General features: G+C 40.4%; 1 protein-coding gene across 11 annotated transcripts in view; it reads left to right on the top strand.

Moving 5' to 3' along the window:
- The window catches only part of LOC109955793 (interleukin-1 receptor accessory protein-like 1), a 263673-nt gene that overhangs the window by 166716 nt on the left and 69420 nt on the right, over nt 1-27537 (top strand). For all 11 annotated transcript variants that reach the window (XM_020592273.1, XM_020592277.1, XM_020592276.1 and 8 more), the window contains one exon: nt 11449-11523. In XM_020592273.1, coding sequence (XP_020447929.1) covers nt 11449-11523 — 75 coding nt within the window. The remainder of the gene's footprint in view (nt 1-11448; nt 11524-27537) is intronic.

The raw sequence follows: 27537 nt of genomic DNA on the forward strand, positions 1-27537 counted from the left end.
GGGAGAAGGAAGGGGGATGGGAGGAACGTGGCAGAGCTGGGAGCAGGAATTCATTGCTTGGTAATAGGAGAGCACTGTGCAGAAATGGCACCAAGCAGGAATTAAACAGGCCACTGGCAATGAGCTGAGGAGGAGGTTAGAAAAAGTTCAAATCAAACAGACACAGTTTTTAATAGGGGGCTGGCCAGTTTAGGTACCATTCACTTTGGTTGGCAAGTTCAATGAACGGCTGACTAGGGCTAATAATAAATAGATTGTTAAGAAACCTCCATGCCAACTGTTTTGTTTTCATTTAAAAAGGGTTTCTGTGTGTTTTGGACTGATTGAAGCTGTGTGTTTGGGGTGTGGGAGGTTACTCACACAAGGGAGCACTTAGTAGTGGGCAGGAGGTTGAGAGGGACAAGTGGGCTTGAGGCTGGAGCTGGGGCTGTTTTAACAGATAGGAAGGATAGCAGTAAAGGCTGTAGTGTTTCATGAAAGCTCACTTGAGTGAATTATTGTCACATTTGATTCTTATACTGCTCTTCGTGCTCAGGGAAGCCCAGAAGGCATAGTGTTAAAAAGAAAAACAGTGTAATGGCCATCTATCTTAGCAGGAGAAGAGCCATTCTGCAGCTTGGAATGCCAAATGAGTGGGATTTGTATTGCGTGGAAATGTAGAGGACTCAATTGCTGTGCTTCCCCTGTCTGAACCTAACGAGTGGTCTACCCTGTACTTCCCTTAGCCATCACCAAGCATAGCCTCCGGGATTGATGCGGCCCGTCCTGCTCTATTTTTCCACTGTATTTTCTCCCTGTCAGTCTCTGTTTAGAGGAGGGAGGGGCTGCACTCCACATGCAGTCAGCTGTGGGCTTGCACACAGTGCTTGTAATGCTAATGCTTGAGATGTGAAGACACAGACATTTAACCAGTCACCAACAACTGCTCTGTGCACAAGCATGTTCCTAGCACCTGATGTTAGTACTACCTGCTGAGGGTATGTCATACCATATCTTAGATGCAAGCCTCTTACCTGTGTGCCTGGCCAAGGATTTCTTATTTGTCTTAGTAACATTCATTTCTCGGTGTAGTATTATTAAAGACGATCATAGGCTTGTTTATGGGAGTACTTAAGCCCATTGGTTTAATCAGATTTTTCCAGAGTTATGTTGGAGGCAGCTTTGATGAATAATGAAGAGGGTTTGTGCTATACTCACTGCACATTCCACTGAGCATTGAGCACTACACTGAGTGCCAAAAACATTGGCTAAAATAATTTCAGGCACCAGCAATAAAACCTCAGTGAATAAAGTCAAATGCCAAAATTTAATCAACCCAATTTATTTGACTGGAATGTTTGTTTAAGTTCATTCTGGTTGTATTTGCTCAGAGTGAGTAAACACAGACTGTTACATACTGTAGTATATTACAGACAATCAGAGCAATAACCCTTATGTGCACCTTGTAGCTATTACTGTACATCACCATCACTGTTAAATGTGCCCTGAAGCGAGTTGTTGCAATCAAAGTCTAAACTTTGCTGAGAGGAGTACGAAACCAGGAAACTGTCTCTTTTTTTGTTGTTTTTTGATGTGTTGAATATGATTGGAATGTGTTTTTCTTATTGAATTGCCCATCATCTTGTGAAAGTTCCAAAACAACTGCTTTTTGAGGAGTAAGTGCAACTTTCATCTTGGGTCCCTTCTCTTTTGACAACATGTTATCCTGCATTAATAATGACAAGTCATATCATATTCTGAATCAGGATTAGGCCATCAGATTCCCATGGGGGACAATGCCACCCTACTCCTGATTTCTTCTTTATAAAAAGCAGTGTAATTTAACAACACAACATCTGATAACAGTACAACGAAAATATCTAACTGGAGACATGACAAGATTCAGAAACTTCTGTTGATAAGAGTCGGCACCAGAATCATCAGGCAAATTTAAAGTTTGGCAAGAGGCTCTGTTGTTTATGACCAAATTACAAACTGGCTACGTTACGGCATCACGTCCTGCCTCCTGCGTGCCCTAACCAGATGCACGCCCCATGCATAAGCCAAACGGAGAATTTCCAGTAGGTGAGAAGGTGTCTGACACAGACTGTCTTCTGTTGTGTGCTACATATGTGAAAGGGCAACTCCAGACATAGTCCAGAGTTGTTTCTTTGGACATAGTCTGGAGTTCATCTGTGAAAACTAAGCAAATTTTCCAAGGCACTGTCCTTTTAAACAATCTCTGTTCCTCAGTATACTGTCTATGTAATGTGAACTCTCTGTAACATGTAGTAAATATAGAAGCAGTCCACACTGCAGATGACATCTGCAAGATTAGTGGTCTGCCAAGCCAAACAAAGATATTATAATTTGTTCTTGGGAGGCTTACTGTAAAAGAAAAAAATATCTTTTTTTTTAGCTGGGGAAAGCAATGTATAAAATCTTAATTAAAAGATTGTATCAGACATGCCTCAGCTTATTGAAAATAGGAAAATAATGGCGTTAAAAGACAAATTTTTTTACAAACAGAGCGGAGAAATAATTCGCTATGCTAAGGAAGCTGAATGAGAGAATTGCCATTTTTAATATCCACAGCAATGAAATCTTAATATAGCTAGTGCAAGGCCTGCAGAGTGTCATTTGGATGCTTCATTTTCTTTTTCTCTTTTTAAGTCCTCATTGTGGCAAAAACAAAGTGTAATTAACGTCACCATGATTAATTACAGCACACAGCCTTGGTTTACACATCTGTGGAAATGCAACCTTTCTTTCACTTTATTTCAAATGTTTCTGGAAGCAGAGCTTGTCACACCAGTGGTGTTTCTTCTCTCTCCTGTTCTCTCCTACTTGGGTGTGTCCATGCCCAGGCAGGCACTGGTGGTCTATTTTTTGTCTAATTCTTTTATTCCATTTTTTTCTCAAATATTTTTAAAGCAAATTCTAGCTAAACCACGTCATATTCAAACACTCCCACACATGTCAGTCCCACCATCCCTAGAACATTTTGGAGGACAACATGAGCAAAGCGGGAACTGTAGCACTGCCAAAGGCAACCTGCCAAGCTGAGTCCCACAGTGATATGTACATAGTAATACCCCAATTGATTGCTCTGAATATATTTATAAAAGGAAACCGGAAAGCAGGCTTGGAAAAAATTGGGGAATTTATGCCAGCCAGAATTCAAGATTAATTCACTTTTTAATTACAGGAAAGTACAGTATTGCTTGTCAAGTAGTTAAATTTAAAGCTAAGACAAAAGTCAGGCAGTGCTTGCTGAGAGCGCAGTATATGGATGATAGTGTATGAATCACTAGAACACTTTTCCTCGACTCTGCCTCATAGAAATTGCCACCATCTGTGTTAGGTTCTTAAGCATATTCATGCTCAATGAAAATTGGAGAGAGATCTGCTTTTGTCCTTTAACTTTATTATTTCATTCTTTGACTTTGTGTACAGTAAAGCTTCGCTATAAACTGTCAAGCTGAGTATTCTGTACACCAACCCCTTCATGACTTTTCTGTTATATCACTTCCATGTTGTCTTGCAGAGGACAAAAGCTTTCCAGAATGTTAATGTGTGTAGTAGGAAGTGCACACATTAACACAGTTTAGTGCTCCTGAGCAAGGGGACAGCGCCAGTCTATCTTCACACCAGAGAATCTCTAAAGGTGAACCAGCTGGGGGGTTTTTTTGTTTTGTTTTTGTTTGTTCATTTTTAGAGAAGGGAAATCATGCCACTGTGGTAATAATCACCTTTAACTCTTGTTCACTTTAAGGTAAAAACTGACACAGTGTTGTGTGTGGACCTTGGTCTTACCAGTAAGGGACTATCTCTTTCTTGTGAAAAAGTTAAAGAGCATTAATCTTAAAGAATGTTTGAGTACGACGTCTCGTCTGCTGCCTCGTTGTCATCTGGCATTTATGCCTGTGTCTAAATTCACGTTCTCACAATTATTTCTGATGCTATAAAAGACAGCACTCAACTAAGCACACATCTGTTGCTATGCAACGATTCGTGCAACTGCTTGAAAAATGAAAAATGCTTTCACCTTTATAGGATCAGAAAACACTGAGTAAAATGAAAGCGTGTTTCAATGCAGTATATATAAAGAGTCAAAGCAGCATCTGACCATCTATCATTATACTATATTATTGAATTTCAATTACAGAAGTTCCAGCACAAAATCTTTTTTCTGATTCTATATGATTCTTCTATTATTCCATGTACTGGTCGCTTATTTTAATTTTAAACCTTTTTTTCACCTTACTTTAAATAATTACTGAGATACAAACCTAGTAGGTTATACAGGATAACTGTCAGCAAGACCCATGAACATGTTAACACTGCCCTCCTTCAGCCCTCTTCGCTAAAGCCATTTTCAGACATGCATTGGAACCCTGAAATTATCTAGATATTACCCACAGGTTCTGTATGTGAGAAAGCAAATGTCAGAGTCAGTCGGCCTGGACAATCAGCGGGCTTTACCCTGCCAGCTCCCCAGTACAAAGTCCATGTAATGCATTTGCTGCATTTTTTTTTTTTTTCAAAAACCACCCTAAGATTTTTTGCAACACCGTCTCTTTCCTCTCTGACTCATCCACAACTCTTTCCCTCTGGGATATTTTAGGCCAGGCGGCTTGAAACATATCACCGTCCCTCCCAGCTCCCACCTCCTCTCTCCTTACTGTTGAGTGAAAAACATGTTTCCAAGGCAGGTGGCCCCTGCTGAGGAAACAGGTGAGTAATGAGTACAAGCCTCTCTAATGAACAAGCAACTCTTTCTCATCCATGCACGATTGGTCGCACATGATGCAGGTGTGAACAGATTTGGTTTAGCAGTGCAAATGTTTGGCTCAAAGTTCAGAAAGTAGGCATCAGACTGAAAAGACATCTCATTACAGCAAAAATCTCAATGGCCACTGTGGAGTGTCTTTCCTTTTCAAAGCCATTCACTGCAGAGTGAAGTCACTCCAGTTATTCTCAGTGTCTGCAGTTGCATGATTTATGTTATTTCCCCTGAATATGAGCCCTCTCATTTTCCATTGTTTTGATGGATCCTCTAAAATAACACCTTTTTCAATAAGGAAATATGCCCTTATTTTGTTCCCCTTCTGCAGGGTTTCCACCTTATACTGGCATTTATCAACAAGTATCCTCAGAGATCCTTACAGTGTAATTTCCTTAGGGTTCATTTTTTCCAATAGTATATTTTTCACTGCTTTCAAAGATCATCATTTCGGCTCACGGAGTCTCCCAGAGCATCTACTGTAGCTCATTTTTAACAAGCACTATCTTCTTTCACATGAAAGATTCATCATTTGCACAGCAAAAATATCCATCTTAACAAGTGGCTCCAACTCAACAAAGCACACTTGAGGTCTGGTTACATTTCTACTGCATTTGACATTGACAAGAATGGAATTTGATGTATGTGGTGTGATTGTGGGTTTGTGACATAGTGGGTGCAATATATCTCAGGAATGATGTATTCAACCACTACACTGTAGAGGCCTTTTTACTGGGTCCACCTCAAAACCACCAGAGTATAATTGGAAGGCCACAGCATACCCATAATGTTATGAATTGTGTTTGTGGGTGCAGTAAATGGATACTTTCAGCAGTATAACCTGCCATGTCACAAAGCGCTCACCATCACAGGATGCTCCAGGAACATGACAGTGGATTCAGTTTACTCCAACAACCTGTTCAGTCCGCAGGCCTGTCGTCTCACTTTGCAGTGCTGTTAGGGTGAACAGTGAAAACGATTTTCTCAAAAGAAACGTGAATTTGCTAAATAATAGGGCTTCTAAAGAAATCTAAATCCAGGTCTCTAATACATAGACTTCGTAGTTCCCATTTTCCTCTTGTTGTGGTTAAACACTATCAATTTTATCAGAGATTGCAGTCATTCTGACTCTGCTCCGTTTCACCTGCTGTCCTCAGGCTGATGTTGCAGGGCAACAGCCATCAAGTCCTCCTGTTAAAATAACAGTTATCTTGCTAGAACTATAAAATTCGACTCCACACGGCGCCATCGCAGGCGACAGCAGCATTATTGCCCTCATGAACACTAAACTAGTTTGTATATCTGACTGACCTGCACATTTTTTGCTCTCAGTGCTGTTTATAAATGCTGAAGGAAAATTGAACTCATTCTGTTGTGTAGTAATGAAAGCACTTTTCCTTCAGCTGAGGTCACATTAAGAATTTACAATGGCATTTTCAAGTCTACTGATCTATTTATTAGGCCATGGGGGAAAACGTGCACAATAAAACTTTGTAAGTGATTAATGCCTTTCATAAATACAATATACTTCCAAAAACAGTACAGTAAGTACAAAGTGTAGTAGTATGGAAATAACTACTAGTATTTCAATTTTGTCTTAAATATTAATCCCATATAGTGTTTTTATACTCATTTAATCTCCTCTTGATTGTCAAGATGGGTTGTATTAGTTAGCAGCAAAAATTGTATTTGACAAAGTGACTTCATGACTGCAGTGTATTGGTTACCTGGAATCGCGATTGATTTATTCTCTCTTCCCTGAGGAGTTTTTCCAAAACATGAACAGTCCCTGACAGCTGCTGACACAGTTCTATCCTGCTGAGGAGCTCCCTTCAGCTTCAGTCCAGTTTGAGGACATTCTTGCCAACATATCCAAATCACTGACGTTCTCGAGTCTTGCACCAATAAAGGGTAGGGGTAGGGTAGAACTTTATTGATCCCACAGTGGGGACATTCCAGTGTTCCAGCAGCAGTAAGGGACAAAAACAACAGAGAGCAAGCAACAAGACACCATAAGAACAGATACCACACACCGATCCTGATAGACAAATTCAGAAAGCATGGAAAGAGAAAAAAAACAAAAAACAAAAGAGGACAGAGCTACTGGAACTCGCTGCCACTCCGTGCGGCGCTCCTAAAAAAACAAATCGAGAGTACCCAAAAACAAGACAGTACAAGAATTTCAGAGAAAGTCAGGAACAGATATCGCTCTTACTCAAATCACTGACAGGGCAGTCTGTGGTCAGAGGGGGAGGGGTGGAAGTGTACGCTTTCCTAGTATTAGCATACGATATGGTTCAGAGTTTTATTGTTCTTTGTGTAGGAGGGTGGCAGAGAGGGGGAGGGAGGCATGGCATGGTCCAGGTCCCTGAGATAAGGATTAGGGCCTGCGGGAGCTGTGTCCGCCGAGACACCACGTGCCTGCACGCAGCAGCAGAGCTGGCCCATGGATCAGTGGAGAACCATCACCACCATAAAGATATCTCTGCTAATATATCGGGTCTCGGCTGGGGTGGTTTCAAAGTCTGTCTGTGAAAAAAAAGACACATTTAAAGGCCTTACTTTGTTTCTCATATAGGCATAAACATTTTAACACCCAGCGTGCTTTTTGGGCTGATCACTTTAAAGACGATGCCTGTGATTTTCTACTTTTTGGTTATTTTCCACAAATCCCAATCGGAGACTGAAGTACAAAGGAGTGAACTGTGTATACACGTGAGAAATAGTGTAGCAGAGCAGAGATCAGGTGAGTGCACAGTTGAATTTTAAAATATCAAGGCAAGGTTCTAGTCTGGAATGTTTTTGTTTGTTTGTTCGTTTAATGAATTGAGACATTAGCATTTTATTAATGTCATCACTTCATTCGACTGATGTTTAAGAAAGACAATCTTCAGTTTGACATTCTTTTTTTAATCGTGTGTATGACTGGCAAGCTTTAACTCTTAAGTTGCTCTAAAACTGCTATCATTTATTTTCTCCCATGGAGTTCACGATGCATCGTTCCTTTAACAATCTCACCCTCACAGACAGACACACATTACTTTTCTTAATCTGTGTCTGCAGAAGTGTTCTTTAATGAGGTGTGAACAGAGGACCACGACCCTCTCCTTCCCTCCTCCTCTCCCTCCTTTTTCATCTTCCCTCTGTCACCCCTGAGAGTGACAGAAACAGACAGACAGGTCAACAAAGACGTACAGTGATCAACAGACAGATGGGGCAGGGTGAGAGGAGGTAATGGTAGAGTTAATGGCAGATTCATTACTCCATCCCTTCATCCATCATCAGGTGATCATGGTGAGAGCAGATCATAGAGCCTGTGTGTTAAAGATTTTCTCTCCTGCTCATATCAACATCACGTTGTCAGTGTTTATGCGTGCAGAAATCTGTGTGCGTTTTGTCTAAGTATGTGTAATGTGCTTATACTGTTTGTGTGTTGGGAAGCAGGTCAGACTGGATGCGTTTCTAGCCCCTCAGCAAAGAAGCCTGCCCACTCCCACTCATAATAACCACAGAATTATGGTTTTGTAGTTGAAGATGAGCCAGCTTCACTAATGTGTCTTTGTGTGGATGTGTGTGTTTGCATGCCTTCCAGAATGGTTAGATCCCACTGGCGAACAGCAAATCAGCAGCGTGCCTATGATTTGGATGAAGGGCAGAGTTTCATGTCAGGTTAATCATCATTCTCTGACTTTGTTACCTTTAGCTTTAAAATGATGCCACACTTGCCAGAAATCGAGCTAATTTCTCAGAGTATATTACAAAATACACCAGAACGTTACTCACCTTACAGGTTTGGGATTTCATCTTGATCTCCTTCAGTGCAACCTGCAAGTCAAAATGAGAATTCACATTTGAATATGTTCTAGATACCTTTCAAGGAATGGTTTTTTTTTAAAACAGGGAACTGTTACTCCACCTTCCCACTTTGTCAAGAACCCTGAGATGATGCACAGTGCCTACAAAAAGTATGAATCGATCATAGTCAATATAATTTGAAATCGAGAAACATTCATCTTCTCAGCATATATCTATATGGACAAACATGGAGATTTCATGTATGGCACATTAGCACTCAGAGTTAGCAGGAAGCTGGGGGGGTTCTGTGTTCCTGCCTTCAGGTGCTACAGTATTAGTGGCAGTTCCTAGTAGTGTTTCTATATAATACATAACACACAGCCATTAAATTGAAGAAGTAATTCACTTGTCTCACTTATCATTAAAAATGTTCATATAATACTATATATAATATCTCAGGCAAATTTGGATAATTGTCCTAATTTAGCTGTTTTATAGATTTCAGTATCAGAATAAATACATTTTATGTGCTCTGCTTATTTTATTATTAAACGTACAATGCATAGATCAGTTTAACAGCATAAGCAATGAGCTGGGGCTCCGTGTTTCATGTTTGTATCCCCACTTGAGTCCTTGTTTCATGTTACTATAAATACATAGCAGCCACATCAGTTCCTGTGCACCATTTTCTGTCTTCAAACTCTCCATTGTGTTGTGTAAAACAATAGAGTGGGAAAAACTTTTCTTTTCATGTCATGATGAAGCAATAATGTAAGCATATTTCATAAAGAAAATAGTAATTAAGGTAATGAGATTTCTTTACACGGCAGTGAAACACACCAGGCACAGCGAACAGCATCATTTTCTGTGGTTTTCTTTTGAATTTCTAATTAATGAGCTCACATAGGGTTGTTGTGTTTCTTTGTTTGCTTTCAGCCCACTCCTATCCACAAACTGCTTCATCTTTTATGAAAGACCATGTTATATTTTAGTCTGTTAGTTGACTGGACATCTGAACTGTGGAGGATGTTTTTTAATTAGCACAAGTGAGCAGACACCAGTGGTGGACAGACATATCTTTGGTTGAATACAACGCAGTGCCTTTGAAAAAGGTTGCACATCCAAAACGAGTTGGTACCAACAGAAGGAACTGCAAGATGTCTGCACTGTGTGTAGCCCCTACATTTAAAAAAATCTCACCTGTAGTGTTTGACATTTTGAGTTGATTTGCTCATCAGACATGTCTGTAGACGTCTAGCGGGGTTGCTGTGAGATTTTGCTTTTAAAATGGTCTCTGTCTCTAAGTGATTAAACATAAATTGAGCCAATCAAATTATTTTGCTTCTTCAATGCATGAGATTGCATATATTTAGGTTTACCTGACAAGATGACACCGATGAACTTTTCTGCAGTCTTGACTGTCCACTGGAGTCTGTTCCTGTCCTGTTTGGTTGCTGAGCCAAACTAGACAGTGATGGATGAGTAGAGAACAGACTTGATGATGTGGAACTGTATCAGCAGCTGCTGGGGCAGGTCGAACTTCCTGAGCTGGCACAGGAAGTACATCCTCTGCTGTGCCTCCTTGATGATGGTGCCGATGTTGGAGTCCACTTCAGGATTTAGGCCAATTTAGTTGAAACAAAATTGTGGAGTTTTAAACAATGTATTAACTGGCCTTGGTCAAGACAGGATCACACATACAGCATTCATATTCAGGTCAGAAGTGAAAAAATACACTTCATGGATTTTGAATAAAAAAAACCCTCTCGTTGGCCATGTGTTGCACCATCCTAGAAGCCAAATGGAGATTTGAATAATCAAATTAAACATATACAGTAGATAATAGATTAGGAAAAGATCAGTTCATAAAAACTGAAGCATGCTCCCTTAATCTGCAGCATTTAAGATAACTAGGCTTTTGTTTTTTTTTGGTTTTTGTTTAAAAGGAAGAAAGTTGATTGCTGTGGTGAGTTACTGTATATCACCAGAAAACTGAAGTATGGAGGATCCAGTTCAGCATAAACCTGGAAATCCTTTCTTCTTCTGTCTCTCCTCTCACAAAGCTTAGCTCGTTTTTTTCAGGTTCAGCACGGCGATCCAGTCAAACCACAAGTCATTTGTACTGAAACAAGCCTCGTCCCTCCGAGTATTTCCAAGCAAGCAGAGATAGAAAACCTCTCTGATGCTACTTTGAAGATGAGAACCAATTAGGGAATCATTATAATGAGGAGCCTCTAAGTGCACGTCTTTTGTTACTCAGCAGCTGTCTAATTGGAGTTGGTGTATTTCGAAGGGAGTTGGGATGACGTTCTAATTTAACTGTGATACACTTTTAAATCAGCCACTTGCTTGTGGCTGACATTTTGACAATGAATACCATGTTACTTGGGCGGAGGGTTCTGTTTTACATTTACTTCAATTTTTTTATTACTATGCTAATAGACACTAAACATTTATGCCATTTCATATTGCAGTAGCTACACTGAAAGGCTCCTATAACAGCTCCTAACCTTCCCATGCCCAGTGCCCAAATGCAGTTGTGAATGTTTTGGATCTCAGGAGGCAAAATGGTTGACTAGTTACACAGCTACAATATATACAGCACAGTTTGTGCTGTTGTCACTGTCACAGCCCTGTCATCACTTACACACTCATTTATATAAGGCACAAACAGCATCAGTATTGAAGATGCTGCTGCTTTGAAGGTACTGTATGTGTGCTGATGTTTAAAGCTGTGAATGGATAAATCTTAGTAATTCATTCCTTTTTTTTCCTCTGTCCACATTTTTGGTTGTCTTTAATGAATAATTCATACTCCCACTGTCCATGAGGGAGAAAGATGTGGAATGTAATGTCCTCTTTCTTTCTTTGTCTTTGTCTTTGCACAGCTCCCCTGACAGACAAGCCACCAAAAATCCTTTTCCCTTCAGAGAGCCAAATGAGCATCATAGAGATGGCAATAGGTAAGGAAACATGTTTCAGTTTCTACATTGCTGATGGAGTGTTTGTTGTCATGCTTGTGACATTCGCTTGCTTCTTACAATGGCATTGCTACAGATTTCCAGATTAGTTGATCAAAGTCAATTTTTCAGAAGGAGGTCTTGTTCCACTTTTACTGTGGCTTTGTTTCGAGCTATGTGTCGGTGTTCCTTGTTGTCCATGTGCAGTATGCTGAAAAAAAAACTTTTCTAGGTCGAAGACATTTCACCTTTCATCCAAGAGGCTTCATCAGTTCTGAATACCATGTTACTTGGGCGGAGGGTTCTTGGTGGCTCCATGGTTGGCTTGGTGGGTCCATATACAGTATGTTTATGTTAGGGTGCGCTCGAACACAGAGTGAGCAAGCAGATAAAAAGCGGACCCAGGTGGTGCAAGCAGTGAGGTTTATTTACAGTGAAGGTAGTGACATATATACAGGAGGAGTAATGAGGTAGATGACCGGGTGTCGATCAGCAGCAGCAGAAAAACAGTCAGTGGTATGGTGGATGATGATGTACCGGGCTGCGGACGCAGAGGTCACTCCTGGGCTGGTCGAGGTGGAGGTGATGATGGCTGTAGACAGAAGAGCAGGGATAAACTGGGTAAGGGAGACTGTGCATCGACCTGGGAGGCGGTGGCTGGTGGTGTAGATTAAATCCAGGGGGGTCCAGAGGAGAGGTCCGAAGAGGAAGAAGACACTAGAGACGGCAGGGCAGGATAACGACTAGGGTGCTAACAAGGATTAGAGAGAACAAAGACAATCTTAGCATAAACTTGATAAAACAACATAACAACCACTGGCCTGAAGACAGAGAAAGACCTGGCAGGGGAGTGACTGGTGAACAGTGTATAAGTATGGAGGAGACTAATGAGGTGCAGCTGGTGAGTAATCAGGGAAGCGGGGCAGGTGTGTTGAATAGTGTAATCAGTGCAAGGGCTAGGCTAGTGTGAGGAAAAAGAAGAGAGGAAGGTGGAGCTGGGCAAACCTGACAGTTTAAATCCTTTATTTTCCACAGCTATGGAGAAAACTGGGCCTTTTTGCTCTGTTTCTCTATTCTGCCCAGTTTTTATACATTATTTTATCATATTTAAGGAGGAAACTTTCCTCTTTAGTGGTGTGTTCCCAATTTAATTGTTTCTTATGCGGTTTGCTGTTAATGCTGACTCAGCATTTCTTCTGTGTTTGCCTGTTGTTTGACTTTTAATGAGAAACATCAGGGTATGAAAAAGAAAGCGATTCAGTGGATATGAAAGCAATGCCCACTGCTTGTGTTCCTCCTAACCTTTTCATTGTGTTTACACTCATCATAGCTATTTTAGCAATCTTGTGCTACATGGATGCAGCTTGTGTTTGTTCAGCTGTAATGAGTCAGTAATAAATTGAAGTGGTATTTCTGAGAAAACCTACATAATCTCCTTTCACATTAGCTTCAAATATATGATGTTTGTTTTGCTTCAAATAATTGCCTCCAATTCTGCCTCATGTGGCTTCATCAGAATGGTAGTCGTTTGTTTGCCTTACCAGCTTTGATGCACAATGGCTCATGGGAAAATTCCAGCTTTGTGCTTTATTGGGCAAAAGCACAGCTGTTGGCGGAAGGGAAAATGGGTCATGATGGAAGCTTCCTTTGAAGTAAATTTGTCATGGGCGATGAACACAACTAGCTCATAGAGGTAAAAGGTAGCAATCAGAAAATAGATAATCATTGTAGCTTTAAGCTGATGATGGGTTAAAGCCTCTCTGACATTTTTCATTTGATTAAGTGTTTTATTGAGGATGATGATGATTCTCAATATCCATTATCTGATAGATGTGAGAACAGGCAAAGAAAGGACATGTCGCTTTTATTGATCATCTGAGTGTACGTCTTATGCTCTTTCAGATAATTAGTGTTTTAAGCTTTCATCCCCTTAGCTGATTTTATCATATTGAATTTGCATCTTGATTTTCTTGGGTTGAGGAGTAGGAAGAACTGTTTTTTCTGTTTCTCCCTCCACCTTTGCACCCATTGATATTCTACACAGAGTCAGCAACTCTGTGTACAGAATATATGAACCAATTTGATTCTTTGCCTGTACAAGACTCTATCTCTTCCTCTCAATGTTGGAGTAGCACGCTCATGTCATCTGCCGAGAGCTCAGTCAAACGCCACATATGTTTTCAGGGCTGTGGCAGTTTTGGAGGAATTTTAATATTCATTCTTCCATGAAGTATAGAAGGATAAATTACTTCTGCTGACAGTCAATTAGGCAGGGGAGAGGGAGAAAGTGAGAGGAGTGGGGCAAGGCAAACGTGGAGAGATGTTTTTCAAACTCGTGCCATGGAACTCAAGGGATGAACAGAGAGAACAGGGATCTGTAATGTGAGGCCTCAATTAATCAGCACACACTTTTTGCCTGTAGCCCACTCCCTTTTCTTCTCCTACTGGATGTGGTTCCTCAGTCATAGTTGATTAAATTTAGAATGCAGGATTAAACATGTTGTGTAAATGCTCTTCTGGGCATGTCTTTCTCTGTGGGACAGACCAGATGCAGTTTGGGTCTGTAATTCAGTGTGACACTCAGTGCACACTGCTTTGACTCTCTTGTGCAGATGTACAGTTAAAGTCAGAAGGTTGAGAAAGGAAGATTATGTGGATCTATTGAAGCAACATCTCAAGACATCAGCCAGGAAGTTGGCCACAAGTGAGTCTTGCCCAAATGGACAACGACCCCGAGCAGACTTCCAAAGTTGTGGCAGATGACTTAAGGACAACAAAGTAGAGGTATTGGAGTGGCCATCACAAAGCCCTGACTTCAACCCTACAGGAAATTGGTGGGCAGAACTGAAACAGTGTGTGAGAGCAGGGAGGCCTCCAAACCTGAACTCAGTTCCACCAACTCTGTCTGGAGGAACGGGCTGAAACTCCAGCAACTTATTGGAAGAAGCTTGTGGAAAGCATCCCAGAATGTTTGACCCTGTTATGGTAGCCCCCCTCACCAGGAGGGTGAGGGAGGACTGAGGTTGGACTCTAGTGTGCAGACCCAGGTGCTAGGGGGAAAAACAGGATGGTAGCAGGTAAATAAAGTGAACACAAAGTATCAAAAGAACATAACATGGGAAGGTACGGTACTTGGATATGTATGTAGTGTAGTGGGAATTAGCGTAGCTCGTAGGTAGTGTGGTAGAGTCAAGCCAAAACGCACAGTGTCTGTCAGCGTAGCATTCTACCAAAATGTGTAGTGTAGTGGGAATTAGCGTAGCTCGTAGGTAGTGTGGTAGAGTCAAGCCAAAACGCACAGTGTCGCCATCACAAAGCCCTGACTTCAACCCTACAGGAAATTGGTGGGCAGAACTGAAACAGTGTGTGAGAGCAGGGAGGCCTCCAAACCTGAACTCAGTTCCACCAACTCTGTCTGGAGGAACGGGCTGAAACTCCAGCAACTTATTGGAAGAAGCTTGTGGAAAGCATCCCAGAATGTTTGACCCAAGTTAACCAATTTAAAGGCAGTGCTACCAAATACTGAGTGTATGTCAACATCTGACCCACTGGGAAAGTGATGAAAGGAATAAAAGTCTTTTTATTCTACTATTATTCTGACATTTCACATTCTTAAAATAATAATCCTAACTGACCCAAGACAGGGAACGTTCGTAGGATTTAATGTCAGGAGATGTGAAAAACTGAGTTTAAATGTATTTGGCTACAGTGTTTGTAAACTTCTGTCTTCAACTGTAGAATAATTGTCTGCTGTGTAGCCAAGCACACTAACTGAAGAGCAAGTCTGTTTCTGGTTTCTTTGACAGCAGAGTAACGATTTTAAACCATGAACATGTTTGTATTTTCCCTGTTGAGTGAATATACAGAAAAACAGCTTTTATCACTTCTGTGTTCTTGAACAAACTTCAACAGGGGATTCAAACCAACTTCTAGTCACAAACCTGCTTCTTTAGCTCTCATTCTGCTGTTGCTACTGCTGCCAGGTTTGATTTGTTATCATGCTGTTTTCTATGCAGAGCTGGCATGTCATTTGCGGCCTCACTTGCCTACCTATCTGACATTTTATTTAGAGTTGGATCGGATTTATGACCACTCTGTCTGTGGTGTTCATTCTGGGAATACCCAGCAAGTGCTGCTGTTAGAAGGCCCCTTAAACTGTCTTCTTTCTTGGGATATTGCACTTCATCCCCTGATGCAGTGATGGTGTCAGAATCTCTTTGCTAAATTCTTCCAAAATTCACATTTGTGCTTACACATGAATGCTTTAATAAACTATTCACCTTTAAATACTCTTATGCATCACCAAGTTGTGATATTGAATGCAGAGTTGTTTTGTGTCAGAGTAATCGAATTGATTCACTTTCCCCCCAAAACTGCCTTGTCCTCTTGAAATTCAGTTAGGGATTTGCTTTGTTTCCCACAGTGCCTTTCAGCAGCCTTCAGGGACTATGAGTGAATTTGTAGTTCACAGTCAAAGGGACAGTAGCTATGCAACAAACTGAACACAGGAAAGGGCCAAAGGTCATGGATACACAAACACTGTGTAACTGTAGTTCCTGAGCGGTAACCTACAAATATGTTTTTGCTTTATGAGTGTGTTATGGGAGAGTAATGAAAATACAATACTGAACATGGTTTTGGCTGGTTTGATGTGCATCATTGTGTTCATTAACTCAGGATTAACAATAATGGGAGTAAATCCCTACAGCCAGGTTCCAAAATCTTGTGGAGAACCTTCCCAGAAGAGTGGAGGCTGTTTGTAGAATATTAATTCCAAAGGTTTTAAAATGAAATGTTCAGCAGTTAAATATGTGTATAACGTTAGGGTGTCCGCATACTTTTGGCCATGTAGTGTACCATTGTTCTTCTTTGGGTGTATGAGAACACAATTAGGATGGATAATGGCTGAAATTAAATACATTCATTATATTGATATGGTTTTTATCTTGTTGTTGTGGTGTGCACCTGCTCACAAATTTATGTTGATGATTCAACATATAATTTTTAACCACTACCAACAGCCATTCTTTTAATTACATTGTTTGAAAAATCTCTATCGCTTCCTCTCACAAAGGCTTATTATGAACAGCCCTTTGTTCTACTCAGCCTTAACAATAACAATCTGACAGTATGCACTCCTCTTAGAAGTTAAGGTTTCTTCTTTTATTGGTTGGTGAATAATAACAGTGTAAACTGGAACTTGGCCTTCAGTCACTCAATAGAAGGAGTTTCATTGTCTAATGATATGAACAGAGGGTACCTCAGTCAGAAGAAAGCAATTATTATCCTGAATTGACTTGGGAGTCTGCAGCCACATCAGATAAAGAGTTTCCAGTCCCTGTATAATGATAAGGTTAGCCACATCAGGTCAGGTTGCCATGAGACTCCCATGTTTTTTTTAAAGCTGACACTGAAACCCTCACAAGCTCAGAATCCAGGCTGAGAAATTTAATAACCTCAGATTCTTCTGTCATACATCTTCTACGTGTGCATTTTTAACACCCCCCATAGATACAGTGCCATTAGGAAGAAATGATGAATTGTATTAAGACAGGAGACAAAATGTCACCTTTCACCACAATGAAATATCTTGGCTGAAGCTCAGTTCAACAGATGTTTTGAAATATTTAACCTTTACTTGACTTTATCAGTCTATGAATGTTGATCATCCCATTATCAAATAACACACTTTGTTATGTAACGCCATGGATTTGACATTTATGGTGTGATGTTTGGGATCTTCTCTTTGATTCGGGCACCATGTTCCATATTTAATGATTAATATTGATGTCTTAGATGCCCAATCTGTAGTGGGACGACAGCATACAATGCCACAGATGCTGTAGGTAGATGTGTGATAATCATGTTCAAGGTAAATATAAAGAGCCCTGGAGAAAGGATGGAAATGTTGAACACATAAAGATACTGTATAAACCCTTGTAGCTCACCACGGACATCTTTTAATTGAATGAAATTAACATTTCAAACACAAAGCCAATTTAAAGTGCTTTTCTTAAATCATTAAATACCAGTACATTAAATATGAGGTAGAGCATAAAACATTACAGTAAAATTAAGCTTAAAAGAAAATAAGAAGAAAATAAAAAATACTAGAGATGTAAAATGCCTGACATACTGTATTACAACATGGATGATCGGGCAGCTAAAACTTAAATCACATGGTTTTATAGATGCAAACAACTGTGGATAAAATTAAGGCTTAAGTGTCAAATGATGAGGGTTGAAGGTTGCTTTCACACTTATAGTTTGGTTGTCTTGGCCCCCTTTTCACTTTCTAACGTATGAGGGAACATCCCTGCACTCACGCTGATACTTAAACATGTGACCACGGAATAAATGATCTCGCATAGTTGAATACATTACTGGCAACATTCTGCCGGTTTACTGATCAGAATGATTTGTTGAATTCAGACTAAAATGTCATTTCTGCTGTCACATCATCATGTAACTGTGTGGTTTGACACTACAAACAAGCTGCACCAGCTATTACACCGGCCTAATAATTTAGTGAGCAAGTGCACCAGAGTTAGTTTTAACAGTACCAGACAGGTTAGTTTACATCCATAGCTCTGGACAAGGATTACAAATGTTGAGCATGATTTACATAATGCTACAAAAAATATTTGAAATGAAAGTATAAAGCATTTAAACCTAAAACCCACATAAATTGGTTTGGATATGAGCAGAATTGACCCTTTTGAGGCTGCTTTAACCCCCAAAGGCAGCCAGGAGTCAGACTTGAGTGTTAAAGCTACGTACACACTAGAGCCATTATGGCACATGTACAAACAGCACACACACACACACACACACACACACACACACACACGCAGAATTTTCCCACACACATTTTAAATGCAACACATCTCCAAAGCACCACAGTGCAGCAGTTCAGTGTTATATTCTGCTGGCAAAGAAACATTATCCTCTAGCTCATGCTCTGTTAGTGTCTTTTGAACCGGGAAGTTCTCATCAAACCACAAGACACACTTTAGTTTCACAAAGGAAAAGAAAGTCTCACACAGTACAGCTTCTCCCAATATCACACTCTTGCACATACACACCAGCCCATCCTTCTAAATGTCACAGGCTCAGCAAAACGCTCCATCGATGCCAAAGGTTCAGAGGCCTTGGGATCAATATTACATCATTTCTCTCAATTAGGGCATATTTATTCCTCTCAAGTTATTGTACATCTGCGAGTGATCCGATCTGCATTCCTGGCAAGGCTCCAGATGAGTCAAGGCCCTGGAGTGAGGGGAAGACAGAGTGTGATAGAGATGAAGAGAGAGGAGAAAAGAGGAGAGAGAAATGAAGGTACTGTAGGGGGAGTTTGGGTGAAGAGTTGGAGCAAGGGATAAAAAGTGAGTGAGATCTCCTAAGATTCACACAGGCGATGAAATATGATGGTGTCTTACCTTGGGTTATTACAGATGAAAGTGGATACAAGACGGCACGCTGTCCCACATGGTTAATATGCCCTGTGGCATGGAGGCATAAATCATGAATGTCGTATTAAGGAGGGGAAGGCGGGGCATCTCGTGGTGATTGGAAAGGGATTCTTAAGGACAGAATGCTCCCGTTAGTGTTTTACATAATAACTTAATGAGGCCTGATCAGCCCATTGGACTGAAGGAGGCATTTTACTCTGTAGCTGAAGAAATTCACCAGAACTTGTTCACATTTCTTATCATGACTTCAGCCTTGTACCTGTCTCTGCAAACTAACAGAAAAAAATGGCATTTGCTCTCCTTAGCAGAAAATAGTATCAAGACACCTGAGTATGAAGATGTACTGCCTCTTGTGTGTGCCCGTAATGCTTCCCATTGCTTTGTAGAGCCATTAATCATGAGTAGGGCTTTGGCGTGTGGTTTACAAAAAGTCTGGTTTGTTGTTGTTTTCTATTTTTATGTTTAATGGATCAAATGTTCTTACATTGCACCTGCATATAAGTCACAAGACTTCTGTCTTTGTAATACAGCGAGGTGTAACTTTAAAGCCACAAGTTTTCTGGAGTTATCATTGGATTTTGCTTTGCTTAGCCATTCTCCGACTCACGTCTCCAGTGCTTCTACTGCTCATGTACTGTGCAGGTCCTATCCAGCTGTTGCTCTGTCAGCAGCTGTGTACTTTCAGTCTGAGCAAGGATTTTAAATTGAAAAGCCCCTTCCTCAACATCCACACAGGCACACATGTGCATTGCTTCACTACTTTCCTTATACTCCTTCCATTACCTTCATGTGTCAGTAGCTACTGCACTGTCGCAGTGATACACCCCATCTGATAATCGGCCTCATTCAAACACCAGCATATGGATTACCGACAGCAGGAAGACTTGCTCTGCAGCACCGTGTGACAGCCTGGCACCCAAGAGCCACCTGCCTTAAATTTAAACACACCTTTAAGTGTACCAGTTAAGCACAGCAATTTTTACAGCCATTAGATTAGCCCTCAGTTTAAACTCAACGTGAGAGTGTCACCTTGCTTTTCTGTGAGCCGCTATTCAAGAACTTGAACTGCTAAAGGTGGATGAGACATTTATTTTCTCTGGTGACATGAAGAAAATCCTTTTCATTCTAATTTCTTTGGTTGTCTGATCCTTTTTTCCCTGTAATGTTTTACTTCATTTCAGGATTTAGTTGAGTTTATTTCCTCTGAATGCTAAGAGAAGCAGAGTGGCTTTCACTTTTTATTTTTCAAGAATGTATCAGCCTCTGCTGTGAAGCCAAAATGCAGACCCTACAAACATTCCCCTCATCATCATTCCCTTGGCAGTGGATGTGTGCTTCCTGAGTGAACTAATTGCCCTCGCTGCATTCCCAGCCAAACAGTTGGCCATATTGGTTTCCTTCTGGCTGCATTTATGTGACTGTGTGTCCAGGTTGGACAGAGATAACAGTCTCCTCTCCACCTGGGGCCTGACCTTGGTTGGGCAATGCTCCTTCTGGTCTTTGGGCAATGCTTCCAATGGTCTTTGGGTCAACTTCTGATTGTGTAAATGTTGTTCTGTGCATGTTTGTGTGTGTGACAGACAGAAAGAGAGAGTACATCCTAGGATATCTAGCCAGAGAACTAGCAGGTGGTCAGTAGTGGTGAGAGATGGCAGTGTGAGCAAACTTTAGCAAGTGACATACATACTGTATAAGAATAGGAGAGCACAGCTATATGAAGTTCTGATACAGAAAAATGTAGTATCCTTAAGACAAGCAGAAACACAAGCAAATGTTCAGCATTCGCACAGCCACACATTCACACTCACCCACAGGTCTTTTGCACGTCTGCTGCTCTTACCACCTCACACTGTCACTTCGGGGGATTTGTATGTGCTAAAGCAATCTGGTATGGGCAGATGTGTCTTTCGCCACACAGATACAGTATTCCCCTGCTTTGTGTAGGTCCTTTGTATCTACAGTTGTGGTCCTCTGTTTGGTCTGTGGGCGATTATGCTACAGGGAATAAGAATGTGTCAGATTTAGTGTTGCGAATATTTGTCTCATACCTGCTATGACTCAGGTAACACCTTTGTTAAAGAAACATTTTTTTTCTCAGTAGTGGGAGGGATTCTGACATTCTCAGATAGACCCTGAGCCCTCTACAGACCAGAATAGAATCAATTAAAACGGAATAGAGAGGGGATTTTGTCCTTATATAATGTCATCACATGACATTCGAACACAATACTTACAAATATTTTTTAAGAGTATAGAGCTTCATATATTTTTACTTCCTTAAATGTGGAGAGTCCATGTTGTATAGATCAGTGACCTTAATTACTCCCTTTCAGCCCATTTTAAATTCAGCCTCAGAGTTGGCATTCCCTTAAACTGAAAAGAACAGGGGCGATGTGCACTTGACACCAAAGCCCAACTGGATTCATTACAGAGGGATGTTTTGTATCTATTTTTAAAGTTGTTTGAAGCAAACTCCATATTCAAAGGTGGGACAGATACTGTATTATGTTGAATTCTTAATCAAGGAATTTCTGAAGACTCTGAGAAGCAGAGCTTTGCTGCTCTTAAATATGAACAATTAACTATGACAAATTTTTCAAGCCACTGAAAAATGTAGTTGTTGTACAGTCGATACATTTGAAAATGTGCCTTGTGGCGTAAGAGATTCACTCTGTTATTCATGTTTCCATATTACTGCCTTATTGCTTCTGTATTCCAGTTCCATATGAGAGCACTATTTGGCATTTAGTGATCAGGTTATACAAATAATAATTATCAGAGATTACTTTTATAGAATATGTAATTTCCTGTGCTTTTGTTTGTTTGTTCTTGTTGTTTCTGATATTTTGCATTATGTTTCAAGTGGCATTGAGACAAAAAGATCTCATCAACACCACTCAAAAGTAGAGCAGTTTTACTCTGCTGGCATAGTTAGTTGTACTCAGATAGTTTTGTTATTTTTACACTGTGAGCACAGTTGAATTCAGTCACGGCATATAGAGTAGGCAGTTTCCCCCTGAGCTTTTCAGTTGAGAGTCATGAGATGTACTTGCCAATATGAAATCCTAAATTGTTACTTCACAGTTCAACGTATTGCTTTTGGAAGGAACCACAATGTTCTTACAATGAAACCAAAGTGCCCAGAAAATGTTTTGTTATAAAAATATTTCATTTCTTTTCCTGGTTCTTGCTAAGACGAACTACAGCCACTGTGCCAGCTGTCTTGGCAGCGCTCAGGTTTAATCTCTCAGACACAGGCTAACCCTAACACGGAAGCCTCCCTCTGTTTTTCTTAGCAAACACACACCAGGCCATTCAATCTTTGTGCCAACCACAGGCCAGATAAAAGATATTGAGCATCCTTCCCTGCAGCGACACTGTGCTGATATTGATTTCAATTATGACACAAGACTGTGTTTTTAGTGAATCTGTGCATTGCTGGGTCCCTGGACCATTAGTTGCTCCTGCTGGTGGTTTGATGAGCAGAAAGGCATCAGCAACCGAGTTTTCTGGATAGTTTTTTTTTTCTTTGTATATTTTTTCAAATATATTGTCCCTGGGCCGGATTTGGCCTATTTCTGTTTTTCACCACATGAAGTATCTTTAAATTTTTAACATGTCCCTGCATAACAGATCGACTATAAAATGTTAAATAGGACAAAAGACATCAAGGGTCTATTACCAAAAAGAACATTAACAAGTCAGAGCTCACACTCCAAAGTTCCACCAACTAAGTCTGAGTGTTGTTTTTTTGCCAAGTAGACCTTGGCCAAGCTGTCTTATTGTGATCTTACTTTTTGTACAGACAAACATTATAAATTCAAAGTGGCAACAAAGTATTACTAATAAATCAGCTCTAGAGGAAAAGCATCACTGAGGTAAAATTTGGATTGTATTTATGCCACAGGGGAAATTTATTATGTCCACCTCCTAATATTGAGTTGTAGCTCATTTGCACAATCAATAACTTGTCTCCAGCCAGTGGTAGGTAGAGCAGATAACATTTTCCCAGGACAAATTGAATCAGCCTATTTCATGGAAGAAGCATGTGGCGCCGAGCACACTCCGTTTTTGGATGTGTGAAAGAAAATTAGCTCTAACATATCAACACCAAGCAGCTTCAGAGTCCCCAGGCTGTGACGTTCAGTGCTGCCAAGTCAACCCTGTGTGGACATGTGTGTCTGTTTGGATGTGTGCATGTAAGTGTGTCCATAATGCTCTATTGTGCAAGCGTTTTGTGTTTGAGTGTGTGGATTGTCCCAGTTTAAAAGACCCAGAGCTATGACTCATCAGCTAATAAAGCTCTGTGTGTGTGTGTGTGTGTGTGTGTGTGTGTCTGAGAGAGAGAGAGAGAGAGAGAGAGAGAGAGGGAAGCATGCCTGCATGTCTGCCTGTGCCAGTATGTGGTTTTGTTTTGTGTGTGTGTGAGCACTCCTATTTTATTATGTGTAAAACAGGAAGAAGCACAGCAAGAATGATTGTGAGCCATGAGGGGGAAGTTTAATGCAGTCAGTATTACACCTGCTGCACTTGTATACACACACATACAGTACATGATACGATACAGAAAATACATTAAGCCACATTTATAAACAGTATTGCATCCACTCACCACGTCACTGGTTACAGCTGTAAATTATGTGTGTGCTCTTAGTCGTACTCAGAGTGCTGGGAAGTTTGTGTTCATTCTTTGTGTTGCTCCTGACAAACATGTGGGTAGTGATACTGTAGCTGTAGCATTATGAACAGCTGTGGATTTGCCAGCTGATGTTTATGCTCATAACATTTTATGTGTTTATGGCTACTACAAGACTAACAGAGACAATAATTTATGTTAATTTCTGTTCTCAGTGTTCAGTTGAAGCTTATAGTTCATTAGTCACTATTAAATAGAGTTTACATTATTATCAGTCTTCTGCAGAAAATAGCATTAAGTATAATGAAGTCCAGTGTCTGCATGCTGGACTAGTTCCACCATAGAAAACTAAATAATGTATTAAAGCCGCATGTAGCTACTTAGCCATGTTGCTATACAATAAGACATCACTTCTAGCATTACTTGTTGGGGCAGTGAAAAAACCATGAAGTAGTATCTGTGCTACCTCATGTATTTTCCATTGACACAGGATGCTAGCAGCGTGCAACATCAATCTAAAGCGTAAATCAGTCAATGCTGTGATAGAACGGTCAGAACACTAGGATTTACCAAAAACATGATGACTTTAGTGATTGGAGTTTGTAGTTACGCTAATGTGTTCATTTCACGACACAACCTGCATGGTGGTTTGTTGTGCCACTGCCAAGTTACCATATTATTTAAAACTACTGCAGAAAAACTGGCCATGATGCTTTTCCCACGCTGACTCTCTGGCTTATGCAGCAGGAAAATAAACTGCCATATTGGATTTACTGATTACTGGATTACTGAACTGTCTCTGCTGAGTTACTGGGTACAGGCATAGGGAACCAAAAGCTCAGAGGGCAAGCCTGTTGCATCTTTATTATACTTACTGTTATTTATTACTTTATTTTTTAAGAGAGCAGCACAGTGTGTACTTGGGCTGCAGAGAGCCGGCATTAAAATTAGTAAAGCAATTTAAATATGAGCAGCTCTTCTTTAAGAAAATATAACCTGCATCACAGGTTTTCATTGATGGTTTCCTATAACAATTTGTATACTACAGTCTTTAGCCAACAGCAGTTACAGTTATGGTTTTATATGAGCTTAGTAATGGTGGTCCCTGTTTCACGATCTTTACTGCCAAATCCTAGTAAAACATGTAGGACTGTTTTCCTGCCAGTGCAATTTCTGCATCACCTCAATTGCAGCTGTTATGTATGTTTCTTCTGGCACATGTGCACTTTATTTGCACAATTTGTGTGTTTGGTATTTTCCTGCCATGAATGAATATGCTTATGCTGAGGTGGGAGGAGAGGCGCAACTGAGGCCGTGTCAATGCTGATTAGCCAGCATGGCGCAATATTGGTTCTTGTTTTGACCCAAAATAGCAACAACAATAATACCTGCTCAGACCACCTCTTATTGCAGCCACAGGTGCATTTGTGATTTTATTGACAAGTGCAGAGGCTGAGAGGAACAAGAACAGGTAGCCAGATCCCTTTTAACGGCCACACCAACATAAAATTAACCCTTAAATCCACAACTGATCTACCGGAACTCACCCGGAATAATTTATAGTGAAATTATCTGTATCATGAAATGTGTGTTGTAATTGTTAGAAAAATTAACAAGATGAGACAAAGGAATACTTAGACTTTTGAAAATTATCAAGGCGTCTTTTAATTATTCTTGCAAGAAGAAGCACTACATCAACACTCAAGAAGTCTTTGACAACATACTCAGAGGAGAAATCTCTGTGAGAGCTACTCATACTATTCATTGCAGGGTTATTGCTCTTTGTTCTGCCAAGCAAGCATTTGTCCCCTCCAGTCGTGGGGGTTCGGCTCATCATCGAGTCACCATGTGTGTTTTCTTATCAGCAGTTGCCTATGTCCTGACTTCCCGACCTAAAGAGCAATAAACTTTTGCAAGTAGTTTCCTGACTTCTTTAAACTAAAGAGCATTCTTTTACAATGACAGCACATTTGTTCATAGTAAACATAAGTTACAAGAAAAGCTGTCTAAAGTATTATTTTCCCATCATAATTTAGAAAGATTATTCCTAAAAAAGATATATAAGCTAGTCCTGCGAGTGTTCATATTTCCTCAACTTGTAGATTTGCAACATGGTTTGAAGGCAACATGTCTTACAGCTGACTGAGAGAAAGTCAAATATCACACACACACACACACACACAGCAGCAGCAGCAGCCGCTTTTCACAGAATTTGTCTGAGTCTGACAATAGGTTATGGTTTTTTCTGTATCGAATTTTGCTTGTCAGACAGGATGTCCTTCTGACAACTTGTTATGATTGTTATCATCTGAACTTGACCAGCTATGTCAGCACTTTTTTCCTAAAGGTGGGTGTCAGTAGCTTAGTCCAATACTTTGTGTATACTTTACACATTAGCGTGCACATAGTCAGGTATTGTTCATAAGCATAAACCTGCAACCAGAACTAATTGTAAGTTCTATAAAATTAGAATTTAAAAGATTTTGTCTACAGCAGTTCAGTAGCAGTGAATTAGCCACATTTATGTTTGGCCTTGTGTTAGAGCTGCTCCTCATCATAAATACTGAGTTAATTAATTTGGGCAAAGCTAAAGGCATTTTACATTAGATCTGAAGTGACTTTAACATAAACCTCCTTGCATAGTGATGTGAAATTTTGAATTTATGTTTGGAGTAAAAGGCCAACCAAGCACTAAACCAACCTAGAGAAGGCTTCCTATTCTGCTCACTGAGCTCCTCTTCATGCAGTTCATTTTAAAACAACCATATCCTCTCTGGAGGGTATACAAATCAAAGGCATACACCATATTACACTCAAACACCAGGCTGTTGTTTATTTATTTTCTGCACAAGTAGATACCAAAGCACGATCAGTAAACACTGAATTAAATTAGACTGGGCTGTTCATACTGTATGCGTACTGCACGTTTGTGTGGTTCTGAAGGGTTTTTGCTATAATCGAGACAGCTGCACACATACACAGTGGCTTCACGGCTTCATATCTTCATGTTATTTTTGTCATGGAGCATAATGTAGTCTATCTGCACTCGTCCAACAGCTGTCAGTCTGTCAGCTGCTCTACTTTCATCCCACATTTGGTAGAGAATACAAAGTTAGTTACTTTCTGGGGTGCTTTGTGTGTGAAGGAATGTGTAGATGTGAGATCACTGGGTTAGAGATTGCATAATAGAGCACCGTCGAGCACATGCTAGAGATAGGCAAAGCACTGGGTTTAGTGTGGATGACCACCACAGGCCTGCTTTATATCAGCCATGGTGGTCAGTTTAATATTATAACATAATGGCACTGGTTCATCCCACTTAATGAGTCACAATATTTCTTGTGCTTAAATAGGGTTCTTAAGAAATAAACGATATAAGGGAATTGTTGAATTAATGACCAGCTCTTACTCTGTATTGCAGGTTTGCAGACAAAAAGGCTTCCCAGTGCACAAGGACCCCAACTTTGAGGAAGCTCTCCCTGCACTCTCCAATCTTGTGATTGATGCAGTGCATGGTATCGCTCCACCCTAACATACATATGGATGAATCTGTCTCCTTTAGGAGACATAATTCGCACCAGGACTGTCCTTGTTTATCACGTTTCCCTCATAGCTGAATTTGCATAGATTGTCATTAAGATTTCAGTCCCCTTTTGCACTCATCCTCAGGTAGATTATGAATCCTAAAGAGCGGATGGCTCTTCAGATAGCGAGAGCCAGCTCTGTTTTGACTGACCATCTAGCATAGCTCCAGGGCTCGTGTGGTTTCTTCTCCTTTGGGTTATTTTTGGGTCTCATTTTTTGGAATTTAAGTTTTGCCTGTCCTAGTTACTGTATTCCCTAAAGTGAACTTGAGGCCTTTTTCAGCCTGATCCAGATTTTCTCCTCCTCTCTCTCACCGTCTGCCCG

This window comes from Monopterus albus, unplaced genomic scaffold, assembly GCF_001952655.1.
Source record: "Monopterus albus unplaced genomic scaffold, M_albus_1.0 scaffold16.1, whole genome shotgun sequence".
NCBI classification, from domain to species: domain Eukaryota; kingdom Metazoa; phylum Chordata; class Actinopteri; order Synbranchiformes; family Synbranchidae; genus Monopterus; species Monopterus albus.